This window comes from Dromaius novaehollandiae, chromosome 4 (assembly GCF_036370855.1).
Source record: "Dromaius novaehollandiae isolate bDroNov1 chromosome 4, bDroNov1.hap1, whole genome shotgun sequence".
NCBI classification, from domain to species: domain Eukaryota; kingdom Metazoa; phylum Chordata; class Aves; order Casuariiformes; family Dromaiidae; genus Dromaius; species Dromaius novaehollandiae.
This window is the reverse complement of record NC_088101.1, coordinates 79,254,118-79,280,728: the sequence shown is the minus strand read 5'-3', so window position 1 is coordinate 79,280,728 and position 26,611 is coordinate 79,254,118. Positions and strand designations below refer to the sequence as shown.

Sequence of the window (26,611 nt, the reverse complement as noted above, 5' to 3'; positions counted from 1 at the left end):
TGGAGCAGGGGGAACACTGGCAAAATAAAATAAAACATGCATTCATTTTTATGGCTGGTGTGCTATGCATGATCTCGCAGCTTTTCATGAAAGCTTTTTTTTTTTTTTTCCAGGGAAAGCTCAGAAAGCCTCTTTCTTGCAAAGTGTGGTCAGTCGGGTCCCAGGAGGCCGTGTGCCTGGGTGAGATGAGCCGCAGGGCTGGGAGCCCAGATCTTCCACTGACCCGCCTCCATGGTGCTCCGCGCGCCGCGGGCGGCACTTCGCCCTGCGCAGCCCTCCCATGCCCTTGCTCCGTGCTGCGCAGGGGAGATCGGGAGAGGCGCCGGCGGAGGAACGCTGCCTCCCAGTTTGCTAATTGATTAATTTAAAAAAAAAAGGGGGGGGGTGGGAGAGAAAAGCAAGGAATGGCAGATGGTGTCCTCTCTGCATCCCTTCCCAAGCTTGCTACAAATCCGTCACCCACCTTCTTCTGAGTTCAGCACGCGTGGAGTAGTGAGTGATGGCTGGAGATGGAGCGCTTGCTCCAGCTCGGCCCAGAGGCACCTGGGTCAGAAACCTTACAGAGTGAGGGCTTCTTGTCAGGCACTTGCAATCTGTAATTAAGCATAAAGAGAAGCTGCAGGCTTCCCAGGCTCCTGATCTCGCTGGCTTGGGAACAAGGGTTATAAGCTGCTATGGGGAGAGTTATCTTTGAAGATACCTCATCAGACAGGCATCTCATCTGTCGTCTCCTCCTCACCCTCCCGCAGCCCCTGCTCCCTGCCCAGCTGGGATACACTGTAAATACTGTAGAGTTCCAATAAATACAGTATAGATACTGAGCTTTTGCGGGGGCGATTCCTGAGAGAGGACAAGCTAGATGGCTTTGTTGAGAGCGCGTCCCGCTCAACCTTTCTGATTTAGCCTTGCGGGTCCCAGAGCAGGGCATGTTGACGGCAGCGCCTTGCCTTGCCCTCAGTGCAGGCAGCAAGACACGGAGGACAGAGAGCAACAGGAGCAAACGGGAACCCCCTGAGTATGGAAGAAAGGATCGTGCTTAAGCTTCTTTTGGCCAGTGGTTCAATCAGTATTGCCATTATTTAGACAAGGAGGTAAAAGAAACCCAAAGCTAAAACCTTCTGCCCCAGAAATGTTTTGAAATCTGCCCCCTGCTTAACCACCCGCACGCAGCGCAGACAAAAAAGAAAGTAAGTCCTTGAAAGTGTTTATTGAGTTGTATGGTGACTCCAACATGTGTATTATTTAGTGAAGAAACAGGATTTTTGCCTCATTTTTATTTATAGTTGTGCTGGCGGTTGTGGGATTTGAGAAGGAGTCTGGATGGGAAGGTGGTGGGCTTCTTGATCGAGAAAGTCGGGCAAGAAAGCCTTCGTGGAGGGAGGTCCAGGCACTGTCGCGGGGCTCATAATAACCTGGCCTACCAGTGTGATATTGGCTATTACCACCCTGCGCAGTGGCAAAATGCAAATCCTTCCTGTGAGGAGCCATCTACACGCTTTGCATAAGGTAATCTTGGAGCTGGAATGTTAGTCTTGGCACGAAGCTCCCGAAACCTTTTCAGGTGCTTTCAAAATATGTGTAAATGTTTAAAGTAGAGGTTTTCTTCCCCTCCAGCTCCCCCACCCCTAGTGAATAGCAAATCAGGTTTAGACAAGCTCTGCAGTCTTTTCAGGGATGGCTTTACCCAGCACTCGAACATGGCCATTTCTGTGATGAGGAGGAGGCGCGGGGGCCGGGACCACGCGGCGCCGCTGAGCGTCGGCGGGTCGGCAACATCCTGCCATCGAGGTCTCCTGTGGCCGGTCACGGTTGGCAGAGAGATACGTGGCCCTCCTAGAAACCTAGCAGTCGTCCATGCAAGGATTGCTCAGGGGGTGCTACTTTTTTCATGGGAATAAGCAAGCAGGGATGAAAAGCGTCAACCTTTTAGCCGTGAGCAAAATTTCCCCTGCCGCTGGGTTGGTGCCTCTCTCTGGTGGCCCTGGAGATAAAACGGGTTCACGGCGTGGGTTGGAGTGTGATGCTGGGCAGATACAAGATCTGAGCCAGGGACATGCACCTGGCCTAACGTCCTCAGTTGGGTGGGAGCTTCAGACGTCCCCTGTCCAGTGGCTCTACCAGGAGCAGGGTCTGAACTGCTCCATGGTCTCACTGCCATCCGGGGGGCAGCTCTTGCTCTGCTTACGTCTGTGCAAAGAAACAGGTCTGTGGAGAGAAAAATCTGCAGGGAGGTTGCACGTCTTCATGGCTTCGGTCGTGGTGGTTCATCCCACCCATCCACCCCTTTTCCTGTCCTGGGAGCCCAGCTGCGGTTTGGCCTTGGCACCTGACTTCCAGATGGGTCCGGCCCTTGCGTGTGGCTCGGCTTGTTTCTCCGCGTCTTCCGGCTGTGGAAGAGGAGCAACAAGCTCGTGAAGCAGGGAGCTGGGAGAGGCTCTTCTGCGCTTCATCGGCAGTTTGGGTAGCGGGGGCTGGAGAGTGGGAGGTTGGAGAGGTTGGTCTGGCAGGGAAAGGAATGGCCAAGGTGGGACAGCCCGGAGACCGGGGAGGGTGAAGCAGGTGTCAGAAAGTGCGTGTGCCACGGCCCCTGGTTGCGCAGGCAGAGCGAGCCCATGTTGGCTGCAGGACACGGGAAACGGCCTGCCGCCGAAAGTGTATTTCCTCCTGGAAGTGCTCAAGTGCCTTGGTACAGAGGCGTTTGACTTGATTCTGGCATTTCTGTAGCCTGACGCGGTGCCGTTTGTGGAAGGTGGCTGTTTGGAAGCATTAAAGCTGCTTTAAGGGAGTGGGAACAGAGACACGCATGACTTCCTTGAACTCTCTCTTAATTTATTACGTGCAGTTAGAAAACCACTGTAATAGATACGGTTACGCGAGACCATTAAAAGATCCGTTCTGTTGAACCTGATGCCCTGCTCTTGCCGCTGGAAATGATAAAATGCCACATTCGGATAGGATGGTATGTGAGTGTGTGTGTGTGCATGCAAGCCAGTAAGTCCTGCTAATTTAGGGATTGTTTTCCAAGTCTGTTTTCTATAACTCCGTAGACTTAGTACAAATAAAGAACTGACTAAGTTTCCTGTGAGAGGCATAGAACAAACGTTAGCGTGGGATTTGCATGCAGAAAGGTGAAAATACGAATGTATACAGAAACAGCAAGTCAAACAAGCTGAAAAAATATTGTAAGGTTGATTTAACAGAGCAGTGAACTCAAAGCTGTGTCTAATCCCTTCAGCAATCTTTTTTAAAGAAGAGAAATAAAAGAATTTTTGACATCCACTTTTCTTTTGCAGTCTCCCAAAACTCTTTCTATTAATGCTGAAGGGTAAGAGAAGACTTTAGCACATGGACAAAATGTTGCAGCTTGCTTTCCAGTCAGTAAAATCTTCGTTTGTGGTTCGTGACTTTAGATTAAAACGGATCAGGCTTCGCTAAAGGAGATTACTGTTAGACTTTACAAACTTGGGTACCTGGCACCGAAATCTCACTTTAGGCATTCAAATAACAGGCCTGGTTTTGAAAGATGCTGAGCCAGTTCAGGCTCTGCATTTAAATCACTTAAGCGCTCTTAAAATCTGTGGCCATTCATTTTGATGCCGAGATATGGATTTCTGGGCTTAATCACCAACCTTTGCATTTCAAACGTTTGGCCTTTGTTTGTTTTACTGAGTATGCAGACAGAGCGGCCCCGGCCCCCAAACTGTTACTTTTTTTCCTTTTACGCTGTTAAAAACAGCTAGCAGAGAAGACTTGAAGCTCTGTACCTTATTAGCACGAAATAAATCCATGAAAAGGCCATTTTATATAACTCTAGGGAAACTTACAGAAAGGAGAATATTTGCTTATTTTTGTTCACCTAAACATGATCTGTAATATATCTAAAACCCACAATCAGCTGGGAAAAAAATCCCAAACTACCCTAAACCTTTGCCCTCTCTTAATCCACCTACAAGAAGGTTTTTTTTTAGATGTGCTTTCTTTTCCCCCCTGAAATAGAGGCAATTGATAGGCTCATAAACAAATACCAAACATTAAGTCCTAATCTCCATATAGAAGAGTTTGACCCTTTTTATGGAGAGGGAGGGTAGAGGGAGGAAGCGAGGCCAGGAGTTTGAGGTTTAATGCTTATTAAAGTTTTAGTGGGTGGGAAAATGCAATCAATAAATTTTGTTTAATGCCCTGAAACTGGTGTTGGTTTTCACTAGCGACACTGGAGAGCAGTTTTCATTTTGAAACTAGGACACTCGTAGTTGGAATGACAATTAATGTTGAGTGAATATGGTCCCAGTTGGAAGCCGATTTTTGAATAGCATGAAAACTCCCCCCACCTCCCAACATTGGCTCCGGAGGACGGTAGCTTCCGTTTTTAATTAGCAGGCCAGGCAAAATTTAGCTCATTGTGTCTTTCTGCTCCTTTGGCCCAGTCGATAGCTTGGATTTCTCCATCTTGCTGTCATGAGGCTGTTCTTTTTATTTTTCCTCTAGTTTTGGTGCGGGGAGGAAGGGGGGCTTCAGGATACTTAGGATTAAAGTCATTGTTCTGGGGTATTTACAGCCAGCTGCCTGCATTAAATGAAGATTAGAGGAGTGCACATTAAAAGTGCAAGGCAAATTCAGAGGAGCTGGGATTTGCTATCTGCATAGCTGTGAACCGAAGGGGAAAGGTTGGGGCTTGATGGCAAATTTTTTCTGCTGCCATGTGATCTCAAAGCCAACTTCAGAAAAGCATCACAAGTAACTGCCCGGACCAGGCCCGTCGGGAGTTGTGAAGCAACTGCGAAACTTTGCATGCTCCAAAAAGTTCCTCTGAGGTAAACCTAAACTTCTGGCTGGATGAGCTATGGATTGTTTAAAAAATTTGCCTGCAAGGGTGCTTAAAAGGTGGTGAATATTTTACTAGTATTCACTAAGTAGCTGAAAACACTCCTCTGTGGCGGCGAACTCCAAAGTAATGAAATTTTCAAGGATTTTAGGAAGGAAATGAGGGTAGAGAGAGGGATCCCAACAAAAATAATTCAAAACAATTATTCAACAACATGTGCTTGTTCTTCTAATGATTTTAGAGCAGAGTTATATTTACAAAGGTTCAGTTTCTCTCCTTTCTTTACACTTTATAGACGACTCATTCATTTATTGTCTAGGTCTCATTGCAAGCTTTCCTAATTGCTTGGTGCAGATCACCTACAAAGCCTGGCCAGGCAGTCTGGCCCAATGCAAGCAGGAGGGACAGCAAGGTGGCCAGTGTTGGAGAGTGTAGGTTCAGGCAGTGCTTCCTCGCTGTGGTTTTTTCGTATGCTTCAGCGTGTCGCTGCTCCAATAAAAGCTGGAGACAAGCTTTGTCCAGCCCATTGAAAAGCCTCTGGCCCCCAGTCTAGCAAAGTTGTGGCGGTTGCTTGCTAGCTGCGATGATGAGTTTTTGGAGATCCTTGGACAGGAGGAGCAGAAATGCAAAACCCTCACCGTGCAGTAGGATCTCACAGCTTTTGATGCCAAGGCAGGATGCCAGCTGCTGCGTTTCGCGATCGCCGTGCGGCCCAGCCTGTCGGGCAGTTGCCTTTCTCAAGCGCAACAAGACGTGTGGCCTCGTTTCTCCCTTAGCAGTTTGTTGCCGGACCCGCTCCTGCCGCTCGGCATACCTAACTGCTGGTGGCAAGTCAGCCAGCTCTTTGGAGGCAACGGGAGACCGACACCAAGGGGCTGACCATCGGCCCTGTCTCATGTGCCTCTCCTAGAGGAGGCCAGCGGACCTCCTGCCGCTCCCTCTTGAGGAGGAGGCTGTCTGGGTTGGCCCCTTCAGGCCGACCCTGTTGGGTGAGGACTGTGCACGCAGCAAGCAGCACGTGTGGGCCAACAGTCCGGTTCCCCGCCTGCCGGGCTTGGACCGGTGTCGCCGTCAGAGACAAGTGTGGGCTGCTGAGCTCTCAGGTACAGCTCGTTGCTGCCCTCCTCTTGAGTAAAGCAGGACCATCACGAAGGCTACGACACCCAGGAGAGCACGAACCATCTCTCCGGGTCTCGAGTTGCTTCACGACGTGCCAGGACCTCCAGGTCCCATGTGACATGTCAAGCGACACGGCCTGCCTCCGGGCGTCCCAGAGCATCCCAAACGTTGCGGAGCAGCCCACCGAGGTGCCTCTGCTCCCTCCTTTCCTGTCCTCCCGGGCTGTTGACAAAGAAGTGGAGGGCAGTTTTTTAAAACTTAGTTCGGTAAAACAGATCAGAGAGGAGTGCAGAGCTGCAAGATAAACAGATAAGGATGGTAGTCACTTTGTTCTTTTTTATTTTGCTTGGGGAACCATGGAAAGTGTTTGGATTGTATAGTCTGGCCAGATTTTAAGGAAAACATCCCGTTTGCATCTGTTCCCTTAAGCAAGCAAGCACCCAGCTAAATGCTCTCCTTGGGACAGCCATCTCCTCTCTGAACTCCCAGCAGCTACCAAAGCTTTGTGTTTCAGGGGGTTTTGCATTCCCTTTTTTCTTAGGGGTAGGCAGGGGACCCATCTGATTTGCTCTCTGTTTTTTTGCTCCTCAGGGCTTTCCCAGTGAGGCAGGGAAATCCTTCTGGCCAAAGTGTTTTTGTAACTATTTTAACTCTGTGTCTATTTATTTCTTATTCTAACTCTCAGCATCTGAATTGGGTTACTTGAGAAAACAGTCCATTAAAAGGAGGATACTGTAGAATCCTGATGAATCCTGTTTTCTACTTGGCCGATGGAACAGAAAGCTAATTGCTAGGAGTAAATCCATTCAAAGGAGGGCTGGAGGGAGGGAGAAAAGCTAATATTCCTCCTTGAATGCCATTTAATCTCTGAAACCTTTCATGCAGATGTAAATTAGGATTTGCACAACAGAGTCAACAGTTGCTCCGTAGATAAGGCAGATTTGTAACATCTGCTTTTCCATTCTAGAAGCCCTTCCAAAGTCATTATTGGGTATAGCCAAGCTAAACACTAGAGATTTTTTTTCCATAAACTCTTATTTATGAAGAAAGCAGCGTATGACTGAGAGAAATAAACCTGGTTATCATCCTAATTAGATTATCCTATCATATCTATCTATCTATCATTTCTCTAGGAAAAAAAGTTTGCTTTCCTCCTGGTAAAATGTAAAAACCACTCTGTGATAGTACAGCGCCTCATGCTTGTTAACGTCTTTGGAAGAAATGTTGTCTGGTAACAGCTGCATAGGCCGCTGCAGTGATAATACAGTATAAACAGTTTACCTTTCGTTATTATGATGAACGCTATTTTAAGCTTTTCCAAGAGAACTCCCCAACAAGTGCACAATAGGTGAAAGATAAAATGACCTCTTCAGATGGCTACAGCAGACCATTTGCAAACATAGTTTCCTAAAATCAAGTTCATAAATCACAGTTTAGGCTTTTACAGGAGTGGCCAGATTTCTTTTTTTTTCCCCCAGCAGTCTGAGCGCTCTGGAGCCCTGTTGCATGGAGGGAGGTGGCCTGGCAGCCTGGCACTGAAAATGGTTTTGCTTCAGCAAAGCATCCCAGGCTCCGGGGACTGACGGCACCTCATCTTCTCGGGAGAGCTCCAGCTAGACTCTGGAAAATGTGGTCCGAGGAGGATCTCGAGAGAGAAGGGAGGAGGAACAGAGGAGCTGGATGAGGGATTATGGTGCATGGGCAGCACAGGTGTTGGGAAAGACGTGACCTTGCGCAGAAAGTTGCTGCCCCGCTCGGGGTAGTAAGACTGATTTAAGCCTTGCAGTGTGACTTGCTGCATTACACTGGGCATAAATTAGGCTCTGCACAAGTCACTTCCTTGCTGTGACACAAAGACTTTCCAGCCCACACAGTGAGGGAAAGGGAAAGAAATGGCATAGGTTCGCCTTACCTGTTATTAGGTTGGAGTTTTTTCCAATTTGTGCTTTCTGGGGAAAAAGAAAACATTCTTTGCTGTGATTTTATAACTGAGCTGGTGAAATGAAGGCTGAAAGTGCTACGTGCTTTTCCTGTGTGTTTTCCCATCAGACTGTTGTGGGGAGTGAATGATACTATGTCCTCCTATTAACTCTGGTAGGGGGCTATTTAGAGAAGGGGAAATCGGGCCTGAGCCTGGTTAAAGGATGTGGAAGTGGTCTGAGCCTGAAGATAACCTAAGTTCGCTCCGTCATACGACTTTGGTAATGTATTTTCCATTTCTTCTGCAATGTGGAGCCATTTCCTTGGTGTCTCTGGTTGTGCCCTCTGCTGTTGTGGGATCACAGGGTCAGGGCGAGCGGGTCGGAGATGCTGTCGCCTTGTGCTCCGTCCACCTCCGTTACTAGCAGAAAGGGTCCTGTTACGAGGTGTCTGCACGCTTTACTCTGGGTTATTCAGCACAGCATCCCAAAGGGACCTGACGTCGGTTCAGGGGGGTATGGGCTATGTAGGGGTCTTGGCTGCACGAACATGGCCTTGGCCTTGTTCATCTTCCAGGTGTTGGGGTCAGGAAAGGTTTCCTTTGCTAAGGCCCATTAGCTAAGGACTCTGTGTGATCATCTTTCCTTGGAATGGGGGCACCAAACCCAGCAGGAGAATGTTCCAGCATGGTTGTTTCTCCATGATCCTATAACATACGCTGTCCTGGTGGATTTGATACGATAAGATACATAGAACGAGGAATATTTTAGGATTAATCTGAAGTAAGGCGTGAATAGAGTGCTGCTATCTTTCTGCTCATTAACATCCCAATATAATTTTTCCAGCTTGAAAAGGGTAAAATATCTGCTTATAAATGAGCTGAAAGTCTTTTAGTCCATTTCACCAATGAGCTGTGAAGCACTCAGGAATATAGCTGCCTGGCTTTTAGAGGGTTCAGTTTGGGGGTGAGGAATATTTCGGTCAAGGTCACATGCATCGAGTCCTCTGTCATGTGAATCCTGCTGGGGCTGGGGCCATCTGCTTTTCGGATACGTGACAGATGTTCCCCAGTTGTGAGATGCTCCCTTGAGGAGGAGGTGGTGGGAGAGGCAGTCCCTCACCTCTGCTTTATGCCTACGCTGTTGGTATGAGGCTCCCTAACACTTAGACTTTGGAAAAACAGAATCTTGTTCAAGGAGGAAAAACACGTGTAAAGAGAAATAACCGGGTGGAATCGGTCTCGTGGAGCCAGGGTGGTTCCTGGCGCCCTGCGGGGTGGCACGGGAAGGCTGGGCTTCCCCGTCCTGCTCCATGTCAGGCGAAGTGACGCACGGGGCAGCGGCACTGCCAGCATCACCAGGGCCGAGCAGCCGTCCTGCGTGATGGGAGGGCTCTGGGTTGGCTCGAAGTGTTCAGGGGGCCGGAGGCAGCGCAGGAATCCCCCACTCCCCTTCGCTTCCCCGGCCTTTCGTGCCTGCAAAATAAATCGCCAAACATCTTGCTGCAGTCCTTGAGAGCTGCCGACATTAAAAACAAAATAAAACGTTTCCAGGCTCAGCCTGAAGCAAGTATTGATGTCTAAGAGGAGCAGACATCTGATGGAAATACTGACACACTTAAGCGCTTGGAACAACAAACCACACAGAAAGTGAATTATCACTTGGGATGAGCCAAGCGGCTAAGGAGATGGAGTATCTTATCCTTATAAGTGAATACACACAAAAGCATTTTAGCATTGCTGGGCCAGCTGCTGCTCGTTGTGGAAGGTGTCTTTCTGGCTAGTTCCTACCACATGCCTTTTTCCTCCGCTAAACTGTCTGAAAATTGCCTCTTCCTCTGTTAAATATTTGCTACAAGCTGCAGTGATAGTGCTGCAAGAGCTGATCGTCGTTAGAAGTGTCTCTTGGTAATTTTCTACCAATTACTGCTTTGACTAAACTAATAAATGGTTGAATTTTAGTCACATCTTGGGAGCCCACAACCTAAATTACCTCCTCCTGGCTGAGAACCTATTAAAGCTGCAAACTCATTATTTCCAGCACTGCTGGCAAGTGGCAGAGTGGACTCCCCTAACCCTTACACTAGCTAATTCCACAGTAATTTATACCTATGAAAGTATGTGTATGTAACTGTCTACTGTGGATTTTGAAAAGATTCTGTTAAGGTCAGTTAGATCCCACGTGGGAGTTTCCTTTCGGAGAGGAGAGGGGGGACTTTGTAACCTCACTTGCAGTAGAAATGTTTTATGAAAGTTCTCAAGGAAGCGTGGGGAAGCATTGGAGACAGCTGTTTGCCAGCACTGAGGATGCTCTTGTTAGGACGCAGGACTGAGATTCAGGAGATGCGCATTTGTAGCCCCAGTAAATGCGAACACCAGCTGGGAAGCTGTGCTGTTCTGCCCTGAAATTTTCGGAATGCCTAAATCAGAGGTGTGCATCCAGATGCAAGAAGCAGCCATGCCTGGAGAGCTCAGTGCCTTCTCCGCTATATTGGTTTCCTTAGGATTTGGCAATGAAAGATCCAAGATGAAGAAGGAGGTCTAGCCCTCACCCAGGTTCCCAGAAGAGCTCAGTCCCCAAGGTCTGCTTTGAGCACAGCTACCAAGCATGGGCTGCACTGAGTTACTCACAGAGCTCTTGCAGGCGCTTAATTCACAAAATGTGGTTTCCAGCCTTTTGCATGACAGTGAGATGGCTGGAGAGTTTGGCCTCAGGAGGGACAGCTTCATGTCCCCTGCAGAGGAATGTCACTGCTGGCTGCAGAAGACCAGGGTGGGAGAGGAGCCGTCCTTCTTGTTGGAAATGAGTTGGAAACACAAGGCACCTGCAGCTGGAAAGCAAGGAGGAGCCGGCTTCTGTGCACTGGGGCACTGGTGGGGATACGTGAGGTCTGGATCCCTGCTTAAAATGCCGGCTGTTTTCAGTGCAGAAGTGAGACCATCTCTGCTTTAGGATTTAACATTGTATTTGAAAGTTACATGAGAAATAATAATAGTAAACTCTCATTCTCAAAGGTCCCAGTTAGGCAAAGTGCTTAAACACATGCCTGAACTTAATGCACATTGAAGTACTTTGTGGAGGTCTTTGATTTGGTCCTGTTTGTTGTTTAAGCCATAGGCATTTAAGCTGAAATTTGTAAAATTTTTTAAAAAGGTCACATAGAATAAAACTGCTAGTAACATTCTCCTTTTAACTGCCACTATTCAGTAGGAATAAAGTCACTAGGACTAAAGTGTGCATTTAATGGGCATCAGGGTAACTGTTGGAGACCAACTGGGGAGATTGAGGGCAAAGATGTCAAAATAAAGTTGTCAGAAACGAGATGATAGTCCTTTCCATGGAAGATGCTTCAGACCCCAGTTGTTCTGCTCTGATTCTAAAGAAAATTTGTGCTTTGTTTCACTCTTCCCTAATTATGTTTTATAAAAATAGTTTGTTGCTTTTTCATTAACACAAGTTCGTTATGGCTTTAAAAAAGAGTGGCTTCTCTTTAGATGGTTGATCTGTACAGTTTGGTTTGTGCTAAGTCTGGGCTTGCTCCTGTTTGGTAGGCTTATGATATAAAAGCCAAAATATACAAGTCTTGATCATTTGGCAAACAGCTTGGGTAAAACTGTGTGTTTTGATGGAGGAACTTTGCAGCTGCATGGGGTTTGTTTTCCAGTAAGTTAAATTAGCAGGAGCTTCCATCAAGTTCAATAAACAAAGAGCAGTATCCAGTCCTGCAAGTGTGAAGCTGTATCCAGGGCCTTTTAATTGGAAGCCAGAGTTCGTACCATTGAAAAAATCCTTACAGTCCAAAGGAAGAAGAAAGCCCATTGAAATGAACAGTTAAAACAGAATATTCTTCTTTACCTGGTGACCCAGGTTTCTTTTTCTCAGCTGTGTTTCACCCAAGGATCTCCCAGTTTGGGAGAGACTGTGAGCAAACACATAGCATCAGAGCAGGGGCTGGTCTGGAAGGAAGAAGATCCTGGAGTTCTGTCTTCCTTTTCTTTTGACTAAAAGTATATACTTTCAGGGAAAAATCTTTCTTCATTAAAAAAAAAAAAAAAACCCTTGACTGTACACCAGAACATTTGGCTGAAACCTAAAATATTTGAATGGGGATTGCTGCCAGGGTATCTCAGGAAAGGTGCTTTGTGACCCCAATGTGTGTGGGCTTTGCCTACTGCTAGATGGTTTAACACATTTTAAGGTCCCTAGAATGCATCATTTTTACCCTGTAAGACTATTGGCTAAAAAGGTTTTTATAGTTTTAAATTTCCACAAAAATAAAAACTTGCATGACAGGATGAAAAAAGGAATCATTTTATATTGTATAACCTGCTCCAGACCTTTCACTTAATTGCAAAAGAGCAGCTTAAAGACAGTACCACATCCTCAGATAATCTAAACTGGTGCAATCCCTTTGATTTCACAGTTAAATTCTAATCTGTGAATGTACTCAGGCTGCAAAATTGGGATCTCTATCCGTATCTGATAATTATCAGAGATGAAGTTGAGCCTGTTGAGTTTGGATCATGGGATTAGGTTCAGACCGGTCTGGTCTGAATTATTATTTACTTGTTAATTGTATAATCATAGGAGCAAATAGTCTTCATCATGGAATAGGATCCGCTTGTACTACATGTTGTACAAAACCAAAGAGACTCTTATGCCCAGAGGAGCTTGCAGTCTAAGAGCTGCTGTAAGCCGAAGGACACGCAAAGGGCATTGCCGAATGGAAATGTGGCTCAGCGTAAACAAGGCGGGAAACGTGGCCATCTTGCTGTCGATGTAACTGGGTTGACAGCAGAGTTGTCTTTTTCAAACTGGTGCAAAGGAAGAATAATCCCTTAGACACTGAAAGTCAGTTTATGTATCACTGTGAAATGAGTCTGAGGACAGTCAGACCCTAGAATCGCGCTCTCGGGATGTCCTGCGCGGGGAGACTTCTGAGCTCCAACCTTTCCTTTCGTCAGGATCCTACTGTAAAACAAAACGCTGCAGCCCGTGGCAGTATTTACTGTCATCACCAGTGTGGCAAGCTGCCACAGTTGGTAGGTAGACTGAACAGAGAGATTTCAAAGCTTCATGTTCAGTCTTGGGTTTTGCATTTCTTTGTTGCTTGAAGAGTGAGTAACTCCTACTTGCAGAGAGCTAGCAGGTGGGTGAATGTATTGCAGTCTGCGACTTCCATCCAGCCTTTTCCCTGGTTTCCTCCACCCTGTAGAGGTTGTCTTTGGGCCATCCCGGGTCTCTGAGAGAACCTTCCCGAGACTTAAGTCTGGAAAGGGGAACTCTGGGAACATGGAAGCATCAGTAGGACAAATACGTTTCTATTTGAAATGCTCTTTCATTCTCTGACACCTGCTCTTACTTACTCATTTCTGTTCCTTCTTCCCTTTGCAGAATACTTGAGGAGTGAGACCGCCTTTCTGGAAGAGTTGGTGTTTGGAAGTGGAGATACCATTGAACTTTCCTGTAACACTCAAGGCTCTTCTGTGTCTGTTTTCTGGTTTAAAGATGGTATTGGGATTGCACCTACCAACAGAACTCACATTGGACAAAAACTGTTGAAGATAATCAATGTGTCTTATGATGACTCGGGGCTGTACAGTTGCAAGCCGAGGCATTCCAGCGAGGTCCTGGGGAACTTTACAGTCAGAGTAACAGGTACGTGCAGGAATACAGCTATTTCTCTCCTTTTTTTTTTTTTTTTTTTGTAATTGTGCGTCTTTATATGTTCAGCACTGGTGGTGCTTTGCACTCTTCCTCCAGTGAGGTTTCTACCTCATTAGCAATTCCTAGCAGTTGCTAGACTGGCAAAACAAAAACCAGTCGATCAAAGAATGGTGCATGTCCATACCACATGTTAAAGCTTGGATGCTAAGACCGAGAGAGACTTAGAAATGGTGCTAATCAGACTAAACCTCAAATCCCCCTGAACGCTCAAATAGATGCAAAGCTACATGTTCCTTTGAAGTCTTTTATGAGCGAGTGAACTGTGGCTCAGTGAGGTTAAGTGACTTTTTCCAGTTTGTGGGGCAAATCAGTGGCAAAATTGGATATAGAAGCTGGGGGTTCCTAAAAGCTATTTCTGTTGTAGCTGGTAAATGTGGCTTCCTTCTGTCCCGGTTGTCACAGATGACTTATTTGCTTCAGAAGTAGCTCATCTGTAAACTGTATATGTCTAGGATCTGTGCGCAATCAAAGGCACTTACAGGGAACCACATATTGCAGACAAATGGTGTGTCAGCAAAGCACCTACTGTCGTTTGCCTGACTGTTTTCTGCGATTAGGACAGTAGGACAGAACAACTGCAAGCTAGTCCAACCATGGGTTACTAAACAGAGGGTGCCAGAAAAATCTGTTCTTCACAAATAGTTAGCAAAATATGCTAAGATCATCCTCATTATTTCAGACTGCGACGTAGGTAGCTGGATAGTCATCAGCGTAAGCTGATAGAAATCCTCCTGATGATGTAGATTAAAGGCCTGAATTTTCAGAAGAATTAACTCCCTGTGGATCTAAGCTTTTGAAATCTTTCCTTTCCCTTGCACCGTTGGAGCTTTATCAAGCATTCCCAAATGGTAGGTCCTTGCCTACTGTGTCCTGGAGAAGTTGAGTTCCCTCAAAAAGCAAGGAGCTCCATCTGAAAACTAAACACAGAGATATATGTGATAGCAAATCTGGGGCGTACTTGAGATATTACATCCATTCCTTAAGGGGCTTTTGCTTGCCAGAAATAGGATTTTGTGCTAGACTCAAACCGTCTTGAGAATAGATGCTCGTTTCAGCAAGCCTTCATCAACATCTGCTTTTCATTCAACATTACTGGAGATTGCTGTGAATGCTTCAAGGTCATATCAATTAAATGGTTAAAGAAGTATTTGGCTCTTGAAAGACTTTCTTTAACTGGGTACAATTATTGGGAATATCCAAGGAACTGCAGGTTGTTAGAAATGTTACTCTCTTTTTTTTAAGTGACATTAAAATGCTTTGGAGTTCAAGGGGCAGCGGGGAGGCAGAAGAGGGCAGCCGGCTCCACGTTCAAATGAAACAGCTGCCAGCCCCCAAAGTTTGTAAAGTGAGAAATTGTTTTTAATAGTGGAAAGACTGATAATCCCATGCTTTTAAAAAGTTTAAGCCCCTGTGTTTTTCCTCTTCACTAATAATAGCTAATAACAGCTTAGGAACAAGCGCGTAACCCGAACCTACACTCTGACAGCATTATGAGCCTTTGATTCTATTAGCCCGCTGTCATTACCACCAAAGTGCTGGTAATGTGGGAGTCTCGGTTTTAGCTGTCAGCTGCACTTGTTTGAAACTTTGAAGCCCTTCTTTATGTGGCAATAGTGGCGCCTCTTGTATTCTCCGATATTTCTCCGTAATTATTATTGATTGCTCAGTATTCCACTCCGGAGACGAGATCATTATCTGAGATTTGTGGTGTATGTTCCCACTTCTTAAAGGTAACATCGGTGATTAGCTGTGGTATCTCCTTGAATATTTACGTGGATATCTAATGTTAGGGGCCAGAGTTGTTATTCTCTATGTTAAACTGGTTTAAATTGGTGCTAACAAACTGGAGTTGTACCGATCTGTACTCTAAGTGAGCAAAACTGGGCCATATTGAAAAGAGGCATATTGAAAACAGGTGATATACACGGAAGTCCCGTTTAAATCGATGCTTCCAGGTTCTAGCACCAGCCGTATCAGGATTCTCCTGCGTGGGGCTGTGAGTTTTGAGCTTGCAACAGAGATGCTTGTGCGGAAGGCAGATCCCGTAAAGGCTTTGGTTGGCATTTTGGTGACTTTCCCCATGTGGGCGCATCATGTCACCACACTGGGAGGTCTCGCAGACAAGCCGAACATGCCTCCCGTCTCACCAAACCCTTTGTGGCATGTTGAGGCCTCCCTGTTGACTGTTACAAACCAAAATTGGTGTCTGCATTAGGAACCGTCAGATACCTGAGAAGATCGAAGCTGTTTCTCCAAACTGAGAAACGGATTGATTATTCACAGGGTCCGATTGCTTAAAAATGCCACTGTTGACACATGTGGGCTTGAGCATTTTTTGGGTTTACAAGAAAAATACATACTGTCCACTTGAAATGCCAGCACTTTATGTGAATCACAGATAAAAACTTTATGCCCAAACTGATCTCCAGGGCTGTTTACAGAAGCTCTCTTTTTGCAACCATTTCATGCACAAAGCAGCCTTCAGATTTAGTGGCCTGTGCAGACAGAGCAAGAGCCCGGACCCCTGTGACTAGCACTGATGGTAGGTTGGTACCAGGCAAAAATAGCTTTCAAAATACCCAAGACCAAGCTCTTCAAAACACAGCTAGTTTATGAAATTAAGCCCCTTCATTGTGCATAATTAAAACCCTTTCAGAAATAGTGTCTAGCAGTTCTTGTGGATGCCAGTTCTCACTGTCTTCTGGAAAGGATTACTATTTCAGTAAATAGTTAACAAGTAGCTTAGCAAATTTTTAGTCACCTTCTGAAAAAGGTGACTATTTGAGTACCCCGAATAGGAATGTAGTTCTGAACATGGGATATCTGCTCTTAAAACATAAGCTTCAGGTTCCCTGAAAAGCTTTCGTCTGAAACACAGACAAGGTCAAAAACTCCCCCTTAGTCCTGCTGAATTTCTGCTCCTCCCATTACGATCAGTACATTTGAAAACAGAAGGAAACTATAATCACGTATTAATGTATGAGTAACCAAGTCTTATGGTGCAGGGCTGAGAATTTGCTCATTTATCTGTTGATGCTGGTGGGTATTTGGCTAGGCTGCTGCCTTCGCTGGGACTTGAGTAAACCTGCTGGTTCAGCCGAAACACCTAAACATGCACTTGGCTTTCAGCAAGCCCTGTGGCATTTCCCTGGTTCTGCTGCCAGCAGGACCTTAACCGTGGATTTGCAGTTATACGTGTGCTTAATGTCTTCCTTGAGACAGTGCTGAAGAGAAGGTGCAAAGCACGATGTGCGACTGTAATCTAAGGCAGGGAGATGGTTCCTGTGTTGCTTGCTCCTATGTACAGCGAATGTCTCTGTAAGTTCTTCCCAGATTCTGCAGAAAAGTAATGTTTGTTGTTATCTTTCCCCTCCCCTCCACCTTTTTTTTTTTTAACCTCCATGCTTTTCATCACTGAGTTGGTTAGAGAAGGATAGAAAACTTGAGAGCACACCTTGGGATGAAGGAGGTTCTGCCTGGCTCATTCTACACTGGCTCATTACATTTCTGGCCACATGTTGAACCCTCATAAAGTTTCCTATTTTCTAGTGTTTAATGCTGAGTTCTGCTGCTGCCGTATCAGAACACAAGAGCTGCTGCATTGTTATCATTTTGCCTTTCTTTAAAAAAGAAATTCCTGGAGATTATGTAAAGTGAGAGATGGCTGAATCTTCAGGACACCAAATTGCACAAAATCATTTAAACAGCCAGCTGCTATTTTATTATGGGCTTTACACTCACAGTAGTCATTTGAGGGGGGGAAAAGGACTGTGACTTTATTGTGGACAACTCAGGAAAGGGAAGATGTTAGACCACATTAAGAAAATGGATTCAGGAAGTTTTCGAGCGCTGTGAGATACTGATGGAAACATCCCACCTGCTAACCTGTATTCGGTTTCAGCCTCGAGGTGCCTCTGCAGATGGAATATAGCCAGAGGGAGCTGGTTGGAGGAGTCGCCACGAAAATGTCTATCTAGAGGGAAGTTTGGTGACGAGGGGAAGTTTTAAAAGCTTTGGTCTGTGTAGTTTGGCGAGGAGTTAACACAGGAAGATGTGGCAGAGGTGTACTGAGTTAAAAGAACAGCACAGAGAAGGCGAATGAGAAATGCTGATTTGTCACTTTGAGACTCACTGAAGTAAAAAGTTTACCGAGTGAATGGTAGCAAAAAAGAAAAGTGGGGGAGAATTTGTTCTTTGAAAAGAAATTTCCCTGTTTGGAATTGCCTGTTTGCCTGCAAAGAGAAAAAGCATTTCACACGTGGAGGAGCATTTGGCGTTGGTCACCAGCTCTCTGATGGCAGAGCACTGGTAAACTCGCTACGTTTCTGTCCCGGTTCAGAAAGCTTCTGGCCGGTAGTAGCCGCAGATGCAAACGCACTGGGCCCGGCGGTGTAGGAGGGATGAGCCGGTGGGTCTGCACGAACGGGGGATGTGAAGCTCGCACGCTGGTTTCCAGGGGAGGACTTGCGCCTGTTGCCCAGGCACAGGGGTGGGAGGCTGTTCGGGGATTGCTCTGTTTATTCGCTGGTGTCCTCTCACGTCACCTGCGGCAATTCACACCTCTGCGGCTTCCGCGGCGGCTTTGTGCCCTGGAAACTTGGCAGCGCCGGAGATGAAGTGAAGCTGCTGAAGGAGGGCACGTCCTCAGTGGAGGAGGATCAGGTTGGGGAGCACGGGCACAAGCTGGACACACACCAGTCCAGGGGTCCTGCCGGGATGCACCCATGCGTGCTGAGGGAGCTGGCCTGCGTCATTGCAAGGGCACTCTCAATTGTCTTTGAACAGTCATGGTGATCGGGAGAGGCTCCTGAGGACTGGAAGAAAGCAAATGTCACCCCTATCCCCTATGTTTAAGAAGGGAACTACAGGCTGTTCAGACTCACTGGGACAGTGACATCACCCTGGGAAGGTGATGGAGCAACTAATCCTGGATACTTTTTCAAGGCACCTGAAGGACAGAAGGGAGTAGTCAGCATGGATTTACAAAGGAGAAATTGCTCTTAACGAACCTGATAGCCTTCTACAATGAGATGACTGGCTTGGTGGATGAGGGGAGAGCAGTGGATGTTGTCTATCTTGACTTCAGTAAGGCTTTTGACACTGTCTCCTATAACATCCCCATAGACAAGCTGATGAAGTATGGGCTAGATAAGAGGATGGTGAGGTGGACTGAAAACTGGCTGAACTGCTGGGCTCAGAGGGTTATGATCAGCGGCACGAAGTCCAGCTGGAGGCCAGTCACTAGTGCTGTCCCCCAGGGGTTGATACTGAGGCCAACATTGTTTAATGTCTTCATTAATGACCTGGATGATGGGACTGAGTGCACCCTCAGCACATTCGCTGATGATACAAGATGGGGAAGAGTGGCTGATACACCAGATAGTTGTGCTGCCGTTCAGAGGGACCTCAACAGGCTGGAGAAATGGGCAGAGAGGAACATCATAAAGCTGAAAAAAGGGAAATGCAAAGTCCTGCACCTAGGGAAGAATAACCCCATGCACAAGTATCGGCTACAGGCTGACCAGCTGGAGAGCAGTTTTGCAGAGAAGCACCTGAGAGTCCTAGTGGACAAGCTGGGTATGAGCCAGCAGTGCACCCCTGTGCCAAAGAAAGCTGAAGGCATCCCACACTGCATTAGGTAGCTCGTTGCCAGCAGGTCAAGGGAGGTGATCCTTCTCCTCCACTCAGCACTGGTGAGACACACCTGGAGTGCTGGTCTAGCGCTGGGCAAAGGCTGGAGAGTAGCTGTGCCCTCCTTGTTGAATGCATCTCCTGGGGGGTGCCCTGACTCTGCACACACATCATGGGGCTGGATACACAAATACCCATGGCACGGGGCATAACTCCTTGCTTTTCCTTTTCTCCTTCTCGTTCTAGATTCTCCTTCATCAGGTGATGATGAAGATGATGATGATGAATCAGAAGATACAGGTAATTAATTTTCCTGGGGTACAAAATCCTCTTCTTTAAAAGAGATGTGGCTCCCAGATGGAGTGGCTTCTAAAGTTTTGGTTTTAGGGGGAAGTGTAGCAGTAAATAATATCCCTCCTCCCCCGACCCCCTCCCCCAAAAGCAGATTTTCAGAGATCAGGCTGGTTGCACATGAGAAAGTCTGATGTAATGGACTTGTGGGAACAGCGATGTGTTCCTGGCCATGCCATGGATCCGCGCTGAGGCTTGGATAACTGTGTAGCAGCTCTGAAAAACAGCAGTAACACTTTTACTTGCCTTTTGAAGTCTTCCAATAATATTATCTGACTGCTAGCCTGGTCAAACTGGAACTCTTAGTCCACATTAAAATCAGTGGGCCTTACGATTGGTAATAAAAGTCTCAGGACTTGGCAGCATGATATTTATCTAGAAATTCAGAAATAGTTGCCAGAGTGGTATAGCTCCTATAATATCTAACAGCAGCAGTAGCTTAATTTTTCTTTTGCAGACTTGATTCTGTGAATCTGACTTTATGAGCTGCAGTTATAAATTCTCCTTGTACTTAAAATCCAGAGAAACCTACTCTATCATCATTTTTTTACTACAGTGAAGTTATACCAGTTTTACACGCTCTGCATATCTTGGTCTGCTTTATTTTTAGCCATTTTAATTCTGGTCCTTACCAGCGTCTTGGCTGGAGGCGGAGGCAGCTTGGAGAATAAAATTCACACTAGCCAAGGGCCAAATTTACTGATGCCGTTAGCAGGAGCAACCCCTTTGGCTTTACTGGCGCGCTCAGGTTACTCCTGGGGAAGTGAGCCCCAGCACTGAGCCTCTCAGTGCTTTTACACTGAACCTCTTTCAATCTCAGCGCTTGTTGCTTTAAATGCGATACCATTAGTCAGGACCATTACATGCTTCATAGGCGTTAGTGTTGTGTTTTATTATGCTCTTTATATTTCTGCAAAGCGAGCTGCCTGTGTGTATGTGTTTTTAATAAATAAATGTCTTTCATTTGAACTCCAAATCAGCTATGTACGTTGGCAGGAATTCAACATGACTGGAAAATTTCTCCTACCCATAAGCACTGGACATGTAGGACTTTAAAACAGGTCTCTCACTGTAATAAGTTTGTGCTGCTCTGTCTTGCAGTATGTGGACAGTAATTGTGAGTTACGGAGCCAGGCGACCCGTCAGCAGCAGTTAGTGGTTTTCTGATAGCTTCTAATTAAGGGCTGAATCCTGCAAGGTGACAAGCACCTTCGAAAAAGTGCTCAGCACTCCTACTGCCTGGCAAAGCCCATCGGAGCCATGCAAAGGGTCGGGTTTGGTCAGGATTTGCTCCCACTGGAGACCAACTTCTGATTTACACAATTAATAGTTCTGTACTTTTTTTTATGTGGTTTGTAGTAAACTTCATCTCTTAGCAACAGGTATCACAAAACATGAGCTGTTTTATGGTACAGAAAGGCACGTTTTTCTTCACTGAAAACGAAAACACACGCTTTGCCACATGTATTTATAGCCTGTATTCTGGGTCTTCTTGACTCTAAGGCTGTCTCTTTTTTTAGACCCAAAGGTAACCACTGGCTTCGCTTAAAGGTCTCGCTATAAAAAGTTGGATTCTCTTCTGCTTTAAACATGGTTGAGTAGCTCAGCATGCCGGAGCGGCGACCCCTCGTGCCGTGTAGTGCCATGAGCGTGCTTTAATGTGTTCGGTTGAACGTCAGACCCTCCTGTTAATCCCAACAGTGCTTCCGTTGAGACTCAGGAGCCGCTTTGTTAACCCCGCTGTGGCGGATCGCCCTGGGTGGGCAGACGCCTGACGGACCTCACCCACCAGCACCTCATGGCACAGAGATACTGTATTAATGAGGTGTACAAGCCATCGCTTGGCCATCAGACATGACCATGTCAGCAAAGAATTGGAGGCGATTAACACACCTTTCTCATGCAAAAAGAAAAATATAACCAAGAGTTACCACCCGCAATTTGTTGCAGCTCTGATGTGGGAAGGAGGTACGTCCATGCAGGTCTGCACCAGGTCTTGAGGGACTGTAAGGAGCTGATGTATCCTAGGAGTATTTTCGCAAAGAAGTCCTCAACAGGAGTCCTGTGAAGTGCTTTTATCCCGCCTCAGCCCTGCTTGGCCCAATCTTAGTTGCCTTTCACAGGATGTAACCTTTTCTTCTTGAAGCTCAACAGGTAGTCTTTTTCCTCCATCCTTAAAACCCTGTTTCTTGCAATGATAGAGGAATTTTCTGGCTTGCTAGTGTTGTTTAAGAGAGTATCCTGTCCTCCTATTTGTCGAGAGGAGCTTGGAGAGGTGATTCTAGTGGTGCCGTGAGTTTGAAGCCAGTCTCATGAGCTTTGGGGATGTGACCCAAGAGTGTTGAATGATGGCGCTGGAAAGAGCAAAGCTAGGGAAGAAGAAGAAATCTCTGATGAAGGAATGAGTGTTTGGTGCAGAAGCCCTTGGAGAACGTGGAGCCAGGGCCTCTGCGTAGAGTCCCCCGCTCTGCTCACACTCCTTTAATCAGCTTCACCTAGCAGCAGAGTGGAAAGGGAGCGTTCCTTAGGGACAGAAGGTGGAGAAGAAGAAAGAAGAGCTTCAGTAACTTCAAATCGTCCATGCATTTGTTGCAGCCTTGTCACAAACTGCAGTCTGCCTTTGCAAAGGGAGGCTTCCCAGTACCTATATTCTCCGCAGCTGTTTTTCCTGGCTCTGAAACAAAAACAAAACTCCCTTTTCACACACCGCTCTTCTGCCCCAGTGCTCCCTACCCCTCTGTATCTGTTTGTTTGGAGCCCCTGCTGGGTCACCGGAGCACCTTCAAAGAGCCCCTATAATCTCCAATTAAAGCTGTCTGTGTACTCAGAGGCGTCAGCTGGGGAAATTACACAATTAAGAGTTGATTCTGTCTGCTGCAGAATTTTGTGGCAGCTCCTAATTGCTAAATGAGCGCTTGGGCTGTATTAATTATTCCAAGTATCGCTCGAGATTTTTTAATTGGTCATTCAAGTCGGATGGGTGGCCAGTGTCTCTGATGAACAAAACAGACCGTCGGGCTCAGTGTTTGATGATGGGAAAGGATCGGTGATAGTGTTTGCGGTTCCCTTTTTTTCATGCCTGCGCATGCAGAATCATCCCTCCTAATTAAGCTAGAGTTGGTCTAAAAATGTTGGCTGTGTCTCATCCCTCCTCATTCCTCTCTCCCAAAACTCTCTGGAGCTTTGCAAACTGTGCTTGGAAAGAAGAGTTAGCTGAATCTTCACCCCTTTAGAAATAAGTAATGAAAGGGCTCTAGGGGCACGGTAAACTACAAGCAGTGACGTTTCGTGAGCTGCCCCTGAGAGCCGTTTCGGAATGCAAGCTGGGACACTTGCTTCCAGTTTCAGTTTAACCTGCATGATGTCGCGGTTGTGCAAAACGTGGTGCGAGAGCCGGGGCATCCCCAGTGCGGGCGAGACGCTTATCGCGTGGAGGAGCGCTCCCACGAGCGGAGTGCAGGGAGGCAGGGAAAAAGCAGTGTCTGATTGCCGGGGCGAGGGAGCCGATCCTGCCATTACTCCAGAGGGAGAATATCCCCCGGCTGGAAACTTTCCTGGGCCCCGTCCTGCTCCTCGCTGACGGCCGATAACAAAATCCTCCTCAGCTTCGATCGGAAAACTTGCAGTTGATGGGTCTCTGGGGATATTCACACTGATCTTTGGGTGAGTTCCTGCTCTGCTGAGAAAAGCCAAGCGAGTTAACCAGCAAACGGCAGATTATTTAGCTGCCTTTCTCAGCCGGGGCGAATGGGGACGTTTCCTGACGGGCCTTTTCCCGAGCTCTCCCCAGCAGCCCTGCTACCCTCTGCAAAGCCGGTGTGACAATACACCCATGAAACTGGGATGTGTTGCCAAAAGGAAGTGTTCAGACAGAAAATAACAGGGCTCTGCCTCCCGAGGAAGGGCTGAGATGGGACCTGGCTGTCCCCTACTGCGTGTTAAAGCAGATTTTATTTGAGGGCCAGGCGCACCGCGGAGCGGTCCCCAGCCGACAGAGGGACGTGCGTGCTGGGTGGCACAGCTTGCGTCCGGGTTCCCGGTGGCCAGGCGGGCTTCTCACGGAGCCGTGGGAAAGCAGACTGCGTGTCGGGTGTTAGCAGACGTTAAAATTGCTGAGTGTGTGGATTGTCTTACCTGGGCTACATGAGCTCGCCTGCAAAATCCTTGGAGCTAAAACGCAGCAGGCAGCCTGCAAAGCCAGGCCGCGGAGGAGATGCTGGGAAAACAGTTTGTTAATGAAAGAGCTCTGGAGTCGTTTGACCGAGGGAGGTGTGCTTCGCTTCAGGGAACCCACTGCCGAGCAGTTAGAGATTGCATCCCAGCAGAAACGGCCTCCTCTGCATTCCCCCTCCCCAAAGACCGTAGGGAAAGAGCCCCTGCTTATGCTCGTGGAGCCAAGCCGGAATTTTGCTCCATGTTTTCAATATTTGCCCTCATAATCCTTGCGGCGCTGCGGAGCTGGGGTTTTCAGGAGCCGCTGAGACGGTGAGATGCCCCTGCTCGCCTTTACGCTCTTTTCTAAAAACACCAGTTCACACTGCGAGAACTGACTGAAATCTTGGGTGTGTGGGAGCAAGCAGCCAAACGCCTGCTGGTTTCCACCAGCCTGGGCTGTGTCCAGCCAGGCTGAAATTAAAACTAAATATTGAATTAACAGTTGGGAAAGGACGAGGCCACTCCGGACTGAAGGCAGACACTGTAAAACCCTCCATCAGGCCTGCTCAAGTTGGTCGTGCTTGTCAAATACTTCCAAAACTAATCCACATGCACACAGTCCCCGGCAAGAGTCAGACAGTGTGTTGGTCTATCCGAACAGCATTTGTGTTGCACTTTTTCTCAGGTCTGTTTTTTTTAGACCAAGGTGATATCATCGCTGATTTAAGTGGAATTGCAACAGGATGGGTCTCGGGGAGCCAAACACGAGGGCGTTAACTAAGCTGGGGAGCACCGGAGAGAGGGGACAGCGGGTTGCAGAGGAGTCAGAGTAGCACCGGGGCAGCTGCGGTACCTGGTGGCGTTTCGAAGCATCTTCACTGCTGCGTGGGAACCAACGGGGATGCTCTCCCAGTGGCCCTGGTGGCCCTTCTCCAAAGCGGTTCTTGCAGGACCAGCCCCTTCGGTTGGTCTCTGCTGGGAGCATGCAGGTCTCTGCCACCGGTGGGTTCGGATGCTCTGTCCATCCGTGGGTACATCCTTCCTGTCCGGAGGAGGTGGCCGGTTAAGCTTCCTGGCTTCCTCTCTGCTGTTTTGCAGGCACAGTGCTGTGTGCACACATCTCCCTTTGGTCCTGGTGTCAACCACAGCTTGAATGTGGCCCCCAGAATGGCAAGAAAAACACCCCAAGTGCAACACTGCAATGTTCCCTTAAGCAGAAAAGAAAGCTTAGGAGACTTTTTTTTTTTTTAACTTTCTTTCTTTCCAGTATAATGAGTTTGCTGCCGCTGCTGCCTTAATTTGGAGTTAATATGTAATGTTTGTAGCAATGCCAAGAAACATTGCTGTGCTTGAGGCAGATTATAGAAAGTATCTCATGCTAACGCTGGTATTTTAAAACTTATCCCTGTTCAAAGGTAACATGAATCTTTAAAACTAAAATCACTTGTACTTTAAGAACATAAACATGATAAACCAGTTTGGCATTGCCCTTTTTTTCTTTCCTTCCCTTAAGGAGGCTACAGTACATTTCTGCTCACTGAGAAGCAAAACTTTCCAGTACATTCAGCTAACACTTTTTCTTTGCTCCCTTGCTGGCCTATCAACATTTTTTTACTGTTCCAACATCTTTCTGCTATTCATGCTTCTTGGCTACTATTGTCCTGAAGGTACATCTGTATCTTTTTACGCACCGAGGCCAGATTCTCACCCTAATCTGGAGTAACTCTCACGCTTGATTTAAAAGCAGCTACTCTAGATTTATACTGGCATTACTGAAACAAGAACCTGGTCGTGAACCTTTCATCACAAACCTAAAATGGAAACACCCTGTCTCTGTCTATGAGAATCATTTAGCTGGAAAGTATTTCTGTGTCGTTTATCTGAACTGCAGCAGGTAGCAATTTAACGGTCACTCCACGCCTGCCAAAGCCTCCTCAGATGCATCTGCTCACCAGCTGATATCCTCCACTGCAGGATGGGCACATTCAACTCATCTTCTCTTTTGCAGGTGTCCCCTTCTGGACCCGGCCAGATAAGATGGAGAAGAAGCTGCTAGCAGTTCCCGCGGCCAACACAGTTCGCTTCCGTTGCCCGGCGGGCGGAAACCCAACTCCGTCTATATACTGGCTGAAAAATGGCAAAGAGTTCAAGGGAGAGCACAGGATTGGGGGCATAAAAGTAAGGCACTGGTTCTGATCTCTGTGTAACAGGTTTTGAGGTTTTCTACTGGCTGTTTTTCTCTGATGAGTAAAAACCTGTGTTTTGCGGTATTTAATTGACATTGCTACATGTAAGAGAAGAGCACAGTGCTGCCTGCTGGATGGGCGAGGTTTGGTAGTCTTAGCAATAGCTTGACGCCAAAGTGTTAAAAAGCACTGCTGTGTGTTGGGATCGAAGGCTGATTGCCTGAGAGTTTGTCTGCATCGGTCATGCAGGAATTAGGTAAAACAAGATGGGGTTTATGGATGCATTGTGGATGGTGAGGGAAGGCTTTCCTCCTGACGGCTGGAGGCCAGGACGCTGGGGACTGCACGCTGCTTTGAGACTTGGTGGCAGAGCCGTGGCATGCCCCAGATCTCTGGAAAAAATAGCCCCTTGTCTTTTGGAGATGTAGGAAGGACCTCGCCAAAGAACGGGTCTGTCGTGCTGGTGGTCGTGAGCATTCTTGTGGTGTAAGTGACCAACCTTGGTCAAGTGGTGGAGCCCGTTTTACCCACAGAAATAGCATGTGCTCCTCGCTTTCTTCCTCCCCCTTCCCTTTCCACCAGAAGGTGTTTTGGAAAATATCTGGCTCATGTTTATAGATAGAGCTAAGGGACAGCAAAACTCAGTGTGCTCAGATGATTTAATTAGCCAGAAGTTTCTGTGCTGCTCTATACAACAAATT

The 26,611-nt window shown here is 47.0% G+C and overlaps 1 protein-coding gene across 6 annotated transcripts in view; it reads left to right on the top strand.

Annotated features, from left to right (window-relative positions):
- Window positions 1-26,611, top strand: part of FGFR3 (fibroblast growth factor receptor 3) — a 59,493-nt gene that overhangs the window by 9,114 nt on the left and 23,768 nt on the right. For 5 of the 6 annotated variants that reach the window (XM_064511544.1, XM_064511547.1, XM_064511546.1 and 2 more), the window contains 3 exons: window positions 13,255-13,518; window positions 19,465-19,518; window positions 25,733-25,902. In XM_064511544.1, coding sequence (XP_064367614.1) covers window positions 13,255-13,518; window positions 19,465-19,518; window positions 25,733-25,902 — 488 coding nt within the window. The remainder of the gene's footprint in view (window positions 1-13,254; window positions 13,519-19,464; window positions 19,519-25,732; window positions 25,903-26,611) is intronic. The other variant, XM_064511548.1, reaches the window with a different exon arrangement.